This window comes from Caretta caretta, chromosome 14 (genome assembly GCF_965140235.1).
Source record: "Caretta caretta isolate rCarCar2 chromosome 14, rCarCar1.hap1, whole genome shotgun sequence".
Taxonomy (NCBI): domain Eukaryota; kingdom Metazoa; phylum Chordata; order Testudines; family Cheloniidae; genus Caretta; species Caretta caretta.
In genome coordinates this window covers 41,913,541-41,930,099 of record NC_134219.1, presented here as the reverse complement: position 1 = coordinate 41,930,099, position 16,559 = coordinate 41,913,541, and the positions used below count along the sequence as shown (strand labels likewise).

Genomic DNA, 16,559 nt, shown 5'->3' with positions numbered 1-16,559 from the left:
AGACATATGAAATATTTTGCATTTCTCCTGCCCATCAGCATTAACTGCGGTGGCCATGGAGGTGTTAAAGGGCAAAACCTGCTCCAAGAGACGGTCTCTGAGGATTTGTCTGCACCAGGATGTTGATTCTCTTTCTCTTATTGTAAACTCATACTGTAGATCAGGGACAATTTTTTTTTTTTGTCAGGGTCCTAATTTCTTGGTCAGGGTATATTCAAGGTCCACATTCCAGAGAAAACAATACAACAATAATAACAATAATGATAATAAAAGATTTTGCAGTCTGTTCAAAAGTGTCTGGAGATCCAGATTTGTCCCCTGGCCCACCTATTGACCAACCCTGGTGTAGACAATGCAAATGGTAGTTTCACCTCAGTGTAACTGGTAGAGAGGAACACTATGGGGTGGGGTGCATCTCGATCAGGTACAACAAGGTGAAGCTGTGACTTACCTTGTCTCCAGCAGGCTTGTACAAGATCTGTTTCTCATGTTTGGGGACCCTTAGTTAAAAAAAACCCTCTTTTCTCTCAGCATGCACATGGCCTAAAAGGTGGGATCTAAAGGGAAAAAGCTGGAGACACAGGACTGTGTGACTTTATTTTGGGGGCGATCCCAGTTCAAAGGGCAAGGATGCAGCATCTGGCTGCCAGAGAGCACAAACCTGGAGAAGCTAAATCACAGAGAAGAGCCATTTCCAGCTACAACAATGGAGCTAATCACTTAATCACACTGTGATTCCAGGGCAGAAACAATGGCCAGAATCTCACTGGCTGTCACCTAGCAAAGCTGTGTTGACTTTGCTGGATCTAGGCTGATTTACACCAGCTGGGAACATGGCCCCATGCTTTATGTATTTCTTTTACATGTGGGAAGTTGAAAACCTACTTTAAGCACTCGGCTTTAATCATGGAGACCCTCCCAGTACCTACAGAATCCTGACTTTATCTGTTTTGTGTATTTAGACAAGAAGCTCTGTCCCTTAGGCGCTGTCTCTCATGCTCTGTATATAGACTACCATGCTGAGCAAAACAGATCTTCGGTCTTGGGTGCAGCTTCTAGCTGCTACCGTATTAAAAATAATCTTGGTATCCATAGGAACAATTACTTTGCAGTCAGAGAAGAAGGAAACTGGGGAAAGTTGTGGTGTGAGGAACAGACCGAATATCAGTAGAGAGAAACCCCCAAGCCAAGCAAACTAAATTCCCAATCCTGCAAAATCTTACACGTTTCATTGTACTACTGCACTGCTAATGGCCCCATTGCTTTCAAGAAGAAAAGGAGTACTTGGGGCACCTTAGAGACGAACCAATTTATTTCCATGTGTCTGAGATAGAACGGGGCAGATGGTAGGGCTGCTCCGGGCATTGCTACTGCTCCGGACCAGGAGCAAGGCAGAGTGAAGATTCCATCATCTTCCTCTGCATCCCCCACTCCTGAGTCAGGGCTTCCTGCCGGAGATCAGCAGGATCAGAGGCATTAGAAGGGCCACAAAAGGTATGGGGCATGTCTCGACTTTTTGAGGGGGAGAAAATCTTCCTCATCCGTGAGTCTTCAATGTTCCTCCTGTGGTTGTCCCTCTCACAACCGGTAGCCAGGGACCATTTAGGGGAAACTAGTGACTTTCACAAGGGTGCTAAATGTCCTGCATGGAGCTGCACAAACTTTAGCAGCTATGGGAACAGGTTACTGCCATGGCCTGGGCGGGCAAGAGATAGGAAGTGGCACCTGCAGGCCCTGCTCCATAATTGCGTAAAGGTCCGAGATCTTTGCATTATTGTGAGAACTCCTGCAGCAGGAGCCAAAATCCACTTCCTTTCCATAAATATGCACGGGTGGGCAGTGCCGTCCTAGTCACACTACATTGGGAGTAGGCAGGAGGAGATCAAAAAACAGGTGGGCTTCAAAAGAAATTGTGATTTCGTCTTTTGTAAGAATGGCGTGATTTTTCAGCCAATATCACGATTTTGGGGGGTCTGACTCATGATTTTTGAAGTGTTGGGGTGACAATACCACTCTCTATGTGTGAGTATTGTTCCTGCTAACACACTTAAAGGCCCATGGTCTGGTTTTCCTCTCACAACAACTTCACACTGGTGTAGACAGTTCAAAGGGTTCCAGTGGGATTACTTCTGGTTTACACCAGGGTGAGGGAGAAGATAATGACCCCGGAAACCCAGTCAAACTCTTCCTCATTTGTACTGGGGTCAGGGAGAGGGGCAACAGATTGCAGACAGTTGTATCTCTATGGGAAGTTAGACAGAGTCTGCCACAAGGCAGGCGTGAGGCTGGCTGGGTGACCTCACTGAGCATTCCCATCCCAGACCACATCTGCATTGCTTTCACTTTTAACTTCCACTCTGAATCTGGTGGGTATTTAATGCAAAACGAAGGAGACTGGCAGTGGGAGAAACTAAATGCTACTTTATTATTCCAAAGGACGAACAAAGACAGACTCCATTCCCCACCCCCAGCCCAGCTCAGGGAGGTACTTTTCAGTTCCATCCCAGCACACTGCCACGCCCAACTCTCACAAGAACCAAAAACAGAGCCACACCTATAAATGATAGAAAAGTGGTGAGAAGCCAGGAGAGACACTGGGACCCCATCACAAAAGGAAACACTCTGAGAGCAGGAAATCCAAAGATCTCAGAAAGGAGGGATGAGTGTGGGGTGAGTGGGGCAGAGACAGTTTCTCTCGTCCCCACACAGGACACCGCGGCAGATGGGGAGGTGGTGACTAGCAGGGCTCTAGGGCTCCTCATCTCCCTCTGGCCTCAATGCTAGGGGTTGGCCTGGTTTCAAGGCTGCCCAGGTCTGTTGACATCCCTGGCTCCCTTCTTGCCTGTGCCCAACCTCGGCACCTCAGCAATAGGGGGACGCTGCCCCCTCCCCCAATCATTTTTGCGGTTTCGTTCATGGTCCTTTAGATTGCAGGGGAAGCTTCACACAACACTCAGGTCAGGTCTAGTGTCTCTCTGGCTCTAGTGCCGTGAGTTCTCAGCCTCAGCCGTCTGGCTCTGAAGAGCAAACCCAGCCATTTCCCAGCTCTGTTCTCACCTCCCACCCTCTTCTCCTCCTGACGCTGCGGCTTGGTCTGCGCTCACAACCTACGTCAGTTGTGAAACTCCACACCCCCAAGTGACGCAGCTGGACCAACCTAACTTCTGGTGTAGACAGCACGATGGCAACAGGAGGACTTCTCCCATCGACGTAGCTGCCCCCTCTTGGGGAGGTGGGTGACCTACGCCGATGGGAGAACCCCTCTCCTTGGTCCACGTAGCGTCCCCCTCGAAGCGCAAAAGCTGCATCAGTGCAGTTCCGCCGCAGCAGCCTCTGAAGGGTGGCTGGGCCCTAAGTCACGTCACTGCAGGGGTCAGGCAGCGATTTCATTCCCCGTTTCCATCTCTGCCTCTCGGACGTGACGCGAGATGGCACCCTCAGTGTATGTGCTGAGGCACACAGACCTTTGCCATTGTTCAAATAAAACAAAGTTCACATCACAAAGGGTAGAATACGGTTAAAATAAAATAAAAAAGGACTATTCTGGCAAATGATTATTTGTCTCATTAAGTCCTCAATAAATCTGAGCTACATCCAAACTAAGCTCATATCAAAGTCTGTGACCAAACGGCCTTCTGGAATAGAGAAAAACCCACACTCCAGGGTGGGCTATAAAACACTTTTACATTCATAAAGTGAAATCTCAGAGAATCTGAAGACTCAAAATCAGGAAAATAAATATAGCCATTTTCTTCTGAAATGGCTAAACCAACTTCACTTCTTGCCTAATAATTTGGTTGTATTAGCTACAAAAGTTTTAGCATCATCATAATAAAAGAAAGAAAAGAAAACAAAGGCAAAAAAACTTCCCATCTACAAATGGTCTGGACTAGCCCAGAAAAAGTCTGGAAGCAATTTCACCAATAGATGGAAACAGATCAGAAAGGTCAAACTGTGCTTTGAGGTTCTTTGGGATTCCTCCTTTCCCCTCCCTCGGAGGTCTGTGACACTTTCTTCTCCAGCCCTCCGAAGTCTCACGGAGGATCATAGAAATCAAAACTGATTTTTAAGCATCTAGAGCCAGGGACACGGTGGTAAATGATACCTTAGGAGGCAGAGGGGTAGAACGGGGACAGGATAAAACTCTCCATTGCTGGAACAGAGGCTGCTGTGTCGAGAGTGGAACATGACAGTGATGGGGGAAGGAGAGAAACCCTTGGACTCACCCTATTGCCCTGGAATAGCACAGAAGCTAAAACACGATATTTTGCTATCCCTGCCCCCACTTTTTTAGCATCTGTTTAGTTCTGCTCCCTAAGGGAGAAAAATATACAAACACTCAATGCTTTTCAGCACGGCCTGGAGTAATGTGAGACTGGCTGGGAATGAGACAATCCGGCCCCAAAGCGGGAACTCAGGGACTAACGATCACTCTGCTCATGGCGAGGATCAGACTAGATAATATACTTCAGGGTCAGTGTGACTAGAAAGAGTGTTGGAGAGTCAGGGGAGACGTGCTAGGTAATTCCAACAATTTTCCTACCATAGACAGACGTTCAGAGGCTGATGCTGCGAAGGCAGAGGTGGGAACTCCAGGCCTCCCACAAAGGGCCCTGTGGAAATCAGCCCCTCCCAGTGCTGCTGTCTGAATGCAGCGGGGGCAGGGAGAAGGGGCAGAAGGGAAGAGCGACGAGAGGTAGCACCTCGCTACCCCTGTGCTCTCCCTCGCCTCTTATCCCATCATCCCCAAACACTCGATAGCCCCAGCACCCAGCTCCCCCTGCTTCCCAGCTCCCCCAGCCCCAACCATTCAATCCTCAGTGTCCTCCCCAGAACCCATCAGCCTGGTCCCTCAATATTTGATCCCCCAGAGCCCAGTGCCCTGGGGGATTCAGGGAGGGGAGGAGTAACCAGCCCCAGGGACACTACCCCTGCAGGAGACAGTTCCAGGTAAGTGGGGGAGCCCAGCCCAAGGGGTGGTGGAAGATGGGGGGTGGGGAAGGGTGTGTAGAGTGAAGGTGGGGTCTGGCCCAAGTGTCCTTCTCCTCATCTCCGTGGCAGGGGGATCCCGGCTGGGAGGGGAAGGGAGAGGTGGGAACTTCAGCCAGGCAGACGGAGCAGCTGGAGGAGTTTCTCTCTTTCCTTTCCCCCATGGCCCATCAGCTCAGCAGCCAGGGCTGTAGCAGGGAGAAGGGGCTGATCGGGGCTTCTCCCTCTCTTCCTGGGGTTTGCTTAGACCAAGCAGAGCCAGAGGGTCACTGACTAGCTGATGATCAGCTGCTGCTGGATCCTCACCCCAGTGATGGGCAGCTGGGTCCTTGGGAGCCAAATGCCCCTGATGTGTCTGGGAATGAGGAAATTGATTACTATGGCTTAGTCAGAGCCCTGAGAAAATTTCCGTGCTGTGTGCAGGAGTCTCTCATGTCCAACATTGTCTTAGCTCCACTTGGAGCATTTTCCACACTGAGAACATCTCAGAGGTTTCTTCCCTATGTAGATTTGCGGGTGCCTGATACTCCGGGAGCACCAAATGAACCATCCCTCACATTCAAGCTCTCTCTTTTGTGTGGATCACTAATGTGTGAGCTCAGATTGAATCTCACACCTTTGTGGATTCTCCCATGTTTAATGAGGTTTGATCTCTGTGTGAAACTTTTTCCACAGTCTAAGCACTTATGGGGTCTTTCTCCCGTGTGGGTTACCTGATGTGTTATCAGGCATGATCTTTGTGTGAAACTTTTCCCACAGTCCAAGCACTTATGGGGTCTCTCTCCTGTGTGGATTCTCTGATGTAAAACAAGGGCTGATCTGTTTGTGAAACTTTTCCCACAGTCCAAGCACTTATGAGGTCTTTCTCCTGTGTGGATCCTCTGATGTGTTATAAGGGCAGACTTCCACCTGAAACATTTCCCACAGTTGAGGCATTTCTGAGGTTTGTCTCCAGTGTGAATTCTGTGATGTGCAACAAGATGAGAACTCCCAATGAAACTTTTCCCACACTCGAGGCATTTATAGGGTCTTTCTCCCGTGTGGGTTCTCTGATGTTGAGTGAGTTGTGAGCTGCACCTAAAGTTTTTCCCACAATCCAAGCACTTATGGGGTCTCTCTCCTGTGTGGATTCTCTGATGTGTGATAAGATCGGACTTCCAACTGAAGGAGTTCCCACACTCGAGGCATTTATAGGGTCTGTCTCCTCGGTGTATTCTCTGATGCCTTGTAAGGGATGATCTCTGTATGAAATTTTTCCCACAGTCCAAGCAGTTATGGGATCTCTCTCCTGTGTGGATTCTCTGATGTGTTATAAGGCCTGACTTCCAAAGGAAACTTTTCCCACACTCCAAGCATGTATAGCGTCCCTCTCCTGTGTGGACTGTCTGATGTGTAACAAGTGCTGATCTCTGTGTGAAACTTTTCCCACAGTCCAAGCACTTATGGGGTCTCTCTCCTGTGTGGATTCTCTGATGTATTATAAGGGCTGACTTCCAACGGAAACCATTCCCGCAGTAGAGGCATTTATAGGGTCTCTCTCCTCTGTGGATTCTCCGATGGTTAGTAAGGTTTGTGCTGTTACTGAAGCTTTTCCCACACACCAAGCATTTATATGCTCTCTCTCCTGTGTGGACTGTCTGATGTCTAATAAGGTGTGATTTCTGCATGAAACTTTTCCCACAGTCCAAGCACTTGTGGGGCCTCTCTCCGGTGTGGATTGCCTGATGTGTAACAAGGCCTGATCTCCATGTGAAACTTTTTCCACAGTCCAAGCACTTATGGGGTCTCTCTCCGGTGTGGATTGCCTGATGTGTAATAAGGCCTGATCTCCGTGTGAAATCTTTCCCACAGTCCAAGCACTTATGGGGTTTCCCTCCTGTGTGGATTCTCTGATGCATAATTACTGCTGACTCCCCACTGAAACGTTTCCTGCACTCGAGGCATTGATAGGGATTCTCAACCGTGTGGCTTCTCCCATGGTTATTAAGATCTGAGCAGTTATTGAAGCTTTCCCCACAGTCCAAGCATTGAAGGGATTTCTCTCCAGTATGGATTGTCTGATGTATCACAAGGTGTAATCTCAGAATGAATCCTTTTCCACACTGGAGACAGTGGTAGGGTTTCTCTTCCTTGGGATTTGTCTGCTGGGCTGTGGGATCCTTGTCTCCTCCCCCACATTTAATAGATTCATCCACTTTCTTCCTTGAGTGGTATCCCAACAGCCTCTCTGACCTATGCCAATTTCCCCAGGCTTCTCCCTGTTCCCAGCACTGGGAAAAATTCCCTTCAGCTCTTCCCACAAAGGTCCCCTGTGGTTCCACTTTCCCAGGGACTTCCTCATGATGATTCCCTTCCTCCTTCTCACTCATTGTCACATCACCTGCTGGGAGAGAGAGACAATCCAGACAGGAGTCATTGTGCTGGGGAGAAAGAGGAATGGCACCGAGGGAAAACCCAACACACTCAAGTTGCAAAGAATCAGCAACTGGATTCTGTCTCTACTTCCCACCCAAACACTCACGCAGAAGGAAAGTTGGGAAGGAAACTCCTGCAGCTAACAGGATGGGTGGAAAGACATGAGCAATATCTACTGACTACAGCCCTACTCTGGCTGAGATGAGGAGCAACTGAGGGCTCTTACTCACACCACATTTCTGGGATTCTCAACTTTTTCCTTAATTCGCCCGATGGTTTCTGTCAGTCCTCACCTGTGCAGGTGCCTCTCTGGATCTCTCTTTCATCACAGGCCTGGAGATCTGGGACCCAAGGCCCTTCCCCTCGTTCCAGCCGGGCAATCAGGTCAGGTTTGGGAAAGGGAAATCCTGCGCAGGGGATGAAATCAGACCAGATCAGGTTGCATGGAGGATTGGGAGAGTGTCTGTCACAAAGGACAATCCGTGAATGGAACCTGTCCCCGTGCTGTGCTGGGAGAACGTGGAATCCAAAGGGATGGGAACATGGTCACTGAGCCCCCTTGGGAGAGGCAGATGTCTGGGGAGGTGGAGAGAATTTTTACACCTTCGCTAGGAGTTTGCAGGATCTGTGCACTCTGGGGCCCTTGCTGATGCACACACAGCTCTGGAGTTACCCCTGCAGAGCCCAGAGCCCTCCCCAGGGCTGGAGCTAGTCCCAAGGAGGGAGGTGAAAATGTGTTCAAATGAGAAACAATACACACAGGACAATACACGGCATCTTGGCCTTGAAAGCTGGAGGGGTGGGAAGGGTTTAGCATGTCCATTAGGTTTTGACACTCTGGTCCCATTGAAGGGGGCTGGAGATGCAGGTCTCTCTCACATGGCAGCTATGGACTATGGAACCCATTCCCCTCTCATCTAACTGACCAGGGAAGAACCTGAACAGAGTCAGAAATGCAGGCCAGAAACTTTCTAATAACCGAGGGGACAGGGATCCCTTACCCAGCGAGGTCACTGTCTCGTAGTTCTCCTGCATGACGTCCCTGTAGAGGGCTCTCTGAGCGGGGTCCAGCAGAGCCCCCTGCCCCTGCGTGAAATACACAGCCACCTCCTCGAAGGTCACCAGCATCTGAAACAACAAGAGTCCCCCCTCAGCGCCTGCTGCCCCAGCCACAACCCCACTGGTCATACGGGAAAGGAAGAAGAAAAAATAAACATCTTGGAAGCTCTGGGAGGCTCAGAAAAGCAGAATCCCACCTACCCCCTGTTCAGAGCAGCCAGGAAGGTTCAGAGGGTGGGGAGGTGAGAGCTCCTTGTCCCCCCCAGCACACGGAGCAGGGCAGCGTCTTCTCATTTCCCACCCGCCTGCCAGCCACAAGCTGATACAGGAAGCAGAGCTCTGAGCTGGGGCCAGGGACAGGAATCCCGACAGCTTCCCTTCGTATTCCACAGCAGCCCCTCACTCGTGGGTTCAGGCTCCAGCACCGGGAGTCTGGAAAATGTTCCCAGGCCTGCCAAGGGGGGTGTTTCCTGGTTCAGAAATGTGGGAATGTTTCCCCCCTCCCAATAGGCCAGCTCAGAAAATCAGCAGGTTTATCACATCCTGTCTCCTCCCACCCAGCAGCTCCCTGAAAAGCCCTACCTGAGCTGGCTCCATCACAGCCATTTCCCTTCCCTGTCTCCTAGGTTGATCTGGAGCGAAATGTGGATGTGATTCCTCAGCCTGTCAGGGCGAGAGGGTCAATTGGGGAGGGGGGGGGTCAGAAGGGGCTTGAGTCCATTTCACACCCCGATTCCCCCCAGGCTCGTTCCCTGCAGACAGATCCTCTGGACTCTGCCATGCTGGGAAGAAACCCAGTTAGTTTATTACCACCCAGGCCAGGCCCCTCCCAGCAGAACTAAGCCCCCCAGAGCAGTTTTAAACTCTCCCCGTAACAGCATCTCTGTGTCAAACTCTAGAAAAAGAGCAGAATCAAAGGAGCGACTTCGAGGGATTGCCCTACAGCGTAGTGCGGTCATCACCAAGCGGTGGACCCTGGAGCCTCTGAGAGTCAATCGCGATCACCGGCCGCTAACTGTCCGGCGGTGCAGCGGGGCTAAGCCCTGGGCCCATGCCACTCCCGGAAGCAGCCGGCATGTCCCTATGGCAGTGCAGCCCCTGGGGGGAGGGGGCAGGGGGTCTCAGCTCCCTGCTCCTGTCTGCAGGCACTGCCCATGCAGCTCCCGTTGGCCGGGAGTGGGGAACTGCACCCAATGGATGCTGTGGGGGCGGTGCCTGCAGAGGGGGGCAGAGAGCGGAGCTATGTGCCCCCCCCCGCCACACACAAGGGCCACAGGGATGTGCCGGCCGCTTCCAGGAGCAGCATGGGGCCAGGGTAGGCAGGGAGCCTGCCTTAGCCCTTCTGCACCGCCGCCCGAGTTAAGCGTCACCCGGTTGGACCCTGTACCCCGCACCCCCTCCCACACCCCAGCCCCAGCCCAGAGGCCCCTCCCATAGCCAGCACCCCAAACCCCCTGCCCCAGCCCTGAGCCCCCTCCCAGAGCCTGCACCCCCCACCCCCTCCTGTACACCAACTCTCTGCCCCATCCCAGAGCCGCCTCCTGCACCCAAACTCCAAACCCCCCCTCCCAGAGCATGCACCCCTCACATCCTTCTGCACCCTAACCCCCTGCCCCAGGCTCAGCCAAGAGCCCCCTCCCATACCCCAAACCCCTCAGCCCCAGCCCAGAGCCTGCACCCCCTACAGCACCCCAACCCCCACCTCAGCCCGGTTAAAGTTAATTAAATTAAATATAATATAATTATAATATAATATAATTAATATAATTAATTATAATTAAATTATGTCTTGTTATTTTGACAATAACATTTGCAGACTTGTACAATATTGTTTGCAGACTTTTTAATTTTTTGGAGCAAACTGACCCCAGGAGTAAAGCTTGGCACAGAGAGCTTGGCTGTATTTCTTCTGAGTCCTCCACATTCTTTCTTAAATGGAAATGGCCCAACTTGATTATCATACCCATTGTAAGGAGAGTGATCACGTTAGATAAGCTATTACCAGCAGGAGAGTGGGGTGGGAGGAGGTATTTTTTCATGCTTTTTGTGTGTATATAATAAGATCTTCTACACTTTCCACAGCATGCATCCGCTGAAGTGAGCTGTGGCTCACGAAAGCTTATGCTCAAATAAATTGGTTTGTCTCTAAGGTGCCACAAGTCCTCCTTTTCTTTCTTAAAACACTCCCCGCATTCCCCTCCCCATTAAATCCCAGTTCCTGAAAAGGGATTCCTGTTTTACAGGCAATTACCAGCACTTTCTTATGTTAATCACCCTGCCTCTGTTTGTCAACACAATACTGACTCTCTGCAGGACTCACATTCCGCACTGACTAAGAGCTCCACCTGGGACCACAGCGCCTTCATGAAACTCCTTGGGGGGTGGGCTGAGTCCTGCAATTGGCCCCCCTGCCCTCACGGCTCAGAAGCTCCACGGCAAATAGGCCACCCCCTCCCTTCCCGCATACCCACACCCTGCTCCCACCTTCTTATTTGATTTCTAATAAGATGAAGTGAGCTGTAGCTCACGAAAGCTCATGCTCAAATAAATTGGTTAGTCTCTAAGGTGCCACAAGTACTCCTTTTCTTTTTGCGAATACAGACTAACACGGCTGTTCCTCTGAAACCTAATAAGAGACAAACTCATGACCTTTGGGGGTCTGTTTCCTGAGTGTTCAGGGTTGCCCGGGCTGCCCAAGGCCCTGGGCTGATTTCTGTACAGGATTCAGATCTCAGCCACACCCGGTGTCAGACCAGAGTCACTGCTGGGTATGGCAGGGGCCGAGTGCGGATGAGCCAGTGGGATCAGCCTCCACCTTCCTGTCCCTGGGGGCTGCAGGGGGAGTCCAAGGCAGCTCATTCATCGGGTGTTGCCACCAGAGGGCTCCGGATATGGCTAAGGGAGAGGAGGAGGCAGGTGTGTGTGTGTGTGTGTGTCTGTCTGTCTCTCTCTTCCCTGCTCATGTTATTATAGCCCTGGAGTGCAGCTCCCCGGATCAGAAGCTGCCTCCTGCATTTAAACCTGGGAACCCAAAATGAGAAGCTGCTTCTTACCCAGCAGAGGAGAGACCTCTGTTAAAGCCCCTCTGTGCCCAGCCAAGGTGGGGAATTTCTCCGGCGACTGGAACCAGCCTCTGGGGCTCTGCTGACACCAGCTCCTGAACCGGAGCCTGCAGGTGATGGGGAGACCTCAGGGAAAGGGCTGGGGGTAGGCAGGAAAGTGACTCTGCACAAAGGGCCCCTTTTCTGGACCTGCTGGGGAGTTTGGCCTACATGGAGAGGGGGCTCCCTGTGTGTCTGCAAGTCCCAGAGCTGCTGCCCTCACAGACACAGACAGATTCAAACCTTTGTTAGCAGTGGCCGTGGCTGATTTGCCTAATGAGAGCAAAGGCCCACGTCAATGAGGCAGTCACCAGCTCTCCCAGGGAGAGGGAAGATGATAAAGAGGGAGAAAGGAGAGACTGGAAGGAGCAGCAGGAGCAGGAAGTAGGGAGGGAGATTCCCAGCTCCCAGACCTGCCCGGGTCCATTCCCTGCATTCCCCTGGGCAGACTGACTCTCCTGGGAACAAGGGGAGGAGCTGAGAGTGGAAAATCCAGTTCCTAACTCTGCTGAATACAGCCTTACTTGGAGGGGGGCTAGAGAGGGTTACACTACATCAGTGGTAAACCTTTTTTTATGCACAAGATCAACTTTTGAATTGAAGTGCAACCTGGGATCTATCCTACCCCTTCCCTGAGGCCCCGCCCCACTCCATCCCCCCTCCCTCCATCACATACTCTCCCACACCCTCACTCCTCACTTATATAATATATATATATATATATATATATATTATCATTATATATTAATTATATAATATTATATAATATATATATAATATAAATATAATATATAAGTTAATTAAATTAAAGTTAATTAAATTAATCATAATTTAAGGTCAGGCTTGACAAAGCCCTGGCTGGGATGATTTAGTTAGGGATTGGTCCTGCTTTGAGGAGGGTGTTAGACTAAATGGCCTCCTGAGGTCCCTTCCAACCCTGATATTCTATGATTCTATCAGGTGTGTTCATGCTCAGATTCTTAGGGTTGCAGCTGGACCCAGGCGAATTCCAGAACAAAGAACAGAAATTGCATCCTCTGAGTCTATAAAGTTGACAATTGTCATGATTTGTATTATTCAGTGGGCACCATCTGTGCGCTCAGCACAGTTCAGAATATGCCAGTAAATACAATCCCTGAGCCAGTGTGTATAAAATGTCAGGTTTCAGAGTGTAGCCCTGGATAAGATGACTCTGCTATTTAAGTAGGAAGTGCATAGTTATTCAGCACATGTTAAGATCTATAAGTGGAGGTGATGTTTTACTGGATTAAGGACTAGATTTGACCCTCCAACTTCCTTTCAAGAGGAAAAGCTGCCCAGAGCTCCTGGGCCTGTTTATTTTCCTTTCCTGCCTGCTGTGGCCTTGATACACCTCAGAAGTCTCATTTTTTCCCCCTCAGCTTTCAAATCTGGAATTTTCCTGGTGTTTGGTTTTAAATATTCTCCTGTGAGAACTGCAACTCAGTCATTATACTGTCGTGTTGAAGAGCCTTCTGGAAAGTAACTAGCCTTTAACCAAAAGTGAAAGCAGCATTGCCAACTCTCACGATTTTCTCATGAGCCTCAGGAGAATGATTGTTTTCCTTAAAGCCCCAGCTCCTGGAGTCAGGTGGAAATGTGATGATTTCAGCCTTCCTTCTTAAAGAAAAATGAAGTTTATCACCCTTGTGGCTGTGGAGAAAGCTTCAAAATGAGACCCCAGTACACCCGAAAGGCTCAAAAAGCAGAAGGCAATAAGCACCAAATCTATTATTTGTACACAGCCTCATGATTTTAAAGCCAATCTCACACTTCTGAACATTTGGAGTTGGCAATACTGGGAAAGGGACTTTAAAGTGTCAGTTTCACTCCTGTTTAGAGTCAGCTTCAAGTTAATTATTTGTAGTGGGGTAACACCCCTAGAGCCCCAGGCACCTGCCGTATAAACTCACGGGGTCTTGCCCTAGGAGGATGGTTCCGAACGTTAAATGATCTATTCCAAACTTGGTGAACGGCAAAAAATGGTGATAGGAACAAATCCATATTTTTCTACAGTTCTTTCAATTGTTGTATTCAAGAGTTACTAAAACACTCAGAATAGAGATTGAAATTCCCTTAAGTGACATGACACAAGCTTAGATCATGTTAGTATTAGAGCTGAGTGGGTCTAATATTTATTTCATTCTCTTTTTTTAAAATGTAAGAATTAGATCTGGTGAGCCTGTCAGCTAATTTCTATGATATTATCTGAAAAAACCCAAGAGTTTTCAGGGGCCTCAGTAGCCCCTGGAATCACAGTTAAAGTTGCTCCCCCACCCAAAGTCTGAAATGCCCCCCCTGTGTGAGGGGTTAGTCCCCTGCCCACTCATCCCCCAACGCTTGTTTGACCAGATCGAGGGAAAAACAATTCCCGGCTGCCTTGTATCTCTGCCCACCCCTCTGCCTTCTCCCTGCCCCCGGCTCTCCCTTCCCCAACCAGTCTGCGCTTGCTCTCACAGTCCCCCTCCAGCCACCCCCTTTCCCCTGCATCGCCCCATCACTCCTGCCCCCCGCATCCCCGTCACCCGCCCCCTGCTCCCCCCGCATCCCTGTTCCGCCGTCCTGCCCACACGCCCCCCTGCATCTCTTTATCCACAGGCCGGGGGCGGGTCTCTCTTACCTTCCCTCCAAGCGGGGCCCCCCGGGGCAGGGGCCGGGCCGGGCTGGGGGCTCTGCCCTGGGAGAGGCTCCCGGGGAGCAGCGGGCAGGGCCCGGCTGGAGGTTCCCCTCTCCCGGCTGCAGCCCGGGCTCCGGGCTCCCAGCACCAGCCGCCGGGGCGCGGGGATCTCGCCGGGAGCCAGAGTCCCCGCAGCGGCTGCGAGTCACTTCCTGCGGCCGGGCCTGAGCCCCGCGATCCTCCCCCCAGAGCCGCCCCCCAGCCGCTCCCAGGTCCTAGCGATCAACCCACCGCGCTCCGGCGTTTCTGGTCACAGGCTACAAGCAGGGCTGAAGAAGAGGTGTTGTTGTCGGGACGGGCTGAGCCAGACTTGTAGGAGACACAAGGCGAAGGGAGAGAGAGGAGAGAGCAGAACTAAGGTGGGGAAGGAAAATGATGCGTGAGGAGAAGGGTGACAGCACAACCCCAAGTCACATCCCAGGAATAGTTCAGGATTTAGCCAAAGCTGGTTCCCCCTCTCTGGTTAGCCCTGCTCAGGTCGTCTTTCAGCAGCAGGATGATGAGAGCCCAATGGTGCCATGCTGGGCCCCAGGAGACAGTGGGTGTGAGACACCCCAGGGTACAGTCTGTTGAACTGCTTAGTTCTCCATCCCAGGGCATCTTTCACAGTGCTTCCCCCTTCAAACAACAAACCCCTTCAGGCTCTTCTCCCACACAGCCACCAGCCTTCAAAGTCACTCCCAGCTACACAGGACTGAGTGCCACTAGCCAGCCACTCATGAAGTAAACTACAGAGCAACATAAACCAATTCACTAGTCCCAGCCCTGCACCCCAGAAATGTGAGTCTTGTACTGCCCAGTCTGTGCATTGTGCTGTCCAAGCTCTTTAATTCGTTTGTCCTCCCCACAAAGGATGCTGGTCAGGCAACAGGCTTGTTATCTGAAGTGAAATTCCCCAAACACTTTGATGAAAACACACTGGTTTGGATAAAACAATAAAACAAGTTTACTATCAAGAGAAAGGTAGATTTTAAGTGGTCACAAGTGATAAAGATGTAAAAGGTCCAATTTGGTTACAGCAAAAATAAATGGTCAACATGCATTTTAAATCCTACATTTTATCAACCTAAGTAATTAAGATGTGAAGCAAACAGCTTTTCTCACCCCACCCGATGTTGCAGGCAGTTCACAGTTCTTAGTACCCAGGCTAGATTTCCTGGGTACTAAAGAGGTAAAAATGGAGGCTACTCTGTATTTTTATATCGCTCTCCTCTTTGAGGTTTGCCAGCAGGCGGGAGGTGGGGGTAGGGGGAGAAGGCAGGTGACAATCAGTCTGTGGCCCAGGTAAGCGTCCAACCATCCTTCAGGTGAATAGTAAATTTCTTATTCACATCTCCCCTGCTAGTGAATGGCCGGTTAAGCAATCAATGGACACTTAGCACCTGGCTCTGAGGAGCTAATCTTTCAGATTTACAGAGCACCTGACCCTGAGAGTGTTTTTCAGCTTTACGGCATGTTTCAGTAACAAACATATAGCAAAATACACAATGTTAATACACACATTTTAACAGGACAATAATAATAATATTCAGCAGACAATGACTTTTTATATGATACCTCTCAAGGCATACTTTGCACAACATTTATCATTTTGCAAAAGTGGTGACCGTAATAGTTTAGAGCAGTGGTTCTCCAATTTATTTCATCCCCCCCCCCTTATTTGTTTCTGTCACAATTTAAATCCCCAACCCCAGCTCTGAAGGCAGAGCAGAGAGCAGCGGCTGCTGGCTGGGCCAGCAGCAGCCCAGAAGGAAGGGTGGCCATGTGAAAAGTGATATTCACCAATATCGCTGTTCACCGCAGACTTATCACCCCATTGCCACCCTGACTTCTGCGCTGCTGCTCCACCTGGGGCTGACAGCTGGAGCCCCCCTGCCTCCAGGTGAGGAATTGTGTGGCGGGAGGAGAGCCCGAGCCTGGATAGCAGGGCTCCATCTGTCCCCTTTATCCCCACCTCCCAGATATGCACGGCCCTCCTTCATCTTCCCCAGCCACCTGGGGCTGCTAGCCAGTGCTCTCTTAAAAAAAAAACCTCACACAGGTCACGCCTCCCTTGACACATTCCTGTGACTCGCTTGGGAGACGTGCCCCATAGTTTGAGAACCACTGGTGTAGATAGTCGTAGTGGGGACTGGCAGCCAAGATGGTAACGCTTGCTCCTTTTTGTCCCTGGGATCCCCAGAGAAAACATCCAAGCAGGAGAGCGAAGCAGACGCCATTAACATAAACCTTGCAAAATACATTTCAGTGATTTCAGCTCAAATATTCCCTCCCTGGCCATTTCCACAATCTTTCAGCCC

The 16,559-nt window shown here is 50.5% G+C and overlaps 1 protein-coding gene across 3 annotated transcripts in view; it reads right to left on the bottom strand.

The window, feature by feature from the left end:
- Positions 1-2,401: 2,401 nt before the first annotated feature.
- The window catches only part of LOC125621536 (uncharacterized), a 43,824-nt gene continuing 29,666 nt past the window's right edge, over positions 2,402-16,559 (bottom strand). For 2 of the 3 annotated variants that reach the window (XM_075119807.1, XM_075119808.1), the window contains exons 2-5: positions 9,046-9,126; positions 8,406-8,532; positions 7,698-7,811; positions 2,402-7,372 (exon numbers count right to left, since the gene is read on the bottom strand). In XM_075119807.1, the coding sequence (XP_074975908.1) occupies positions 5,490-7,372; positions 7,698-7,811; positions 8,406-8,532; positions 9,046-9,069 (2,148 nt within the window). In that variant the 5' untranslated portion in view covers positions 9,070-9,126 and the 3' untranslated portion in view covers positions 2,402-5,489. The remainder of the gene's footprint in view (positions 7,373-7,697; positions 7,812-8,405; positions 8,533-9,045; positions 9,127-16,559) is intronic. The other variant, XM_075119809.1, reaches the window with a different exon arrangement.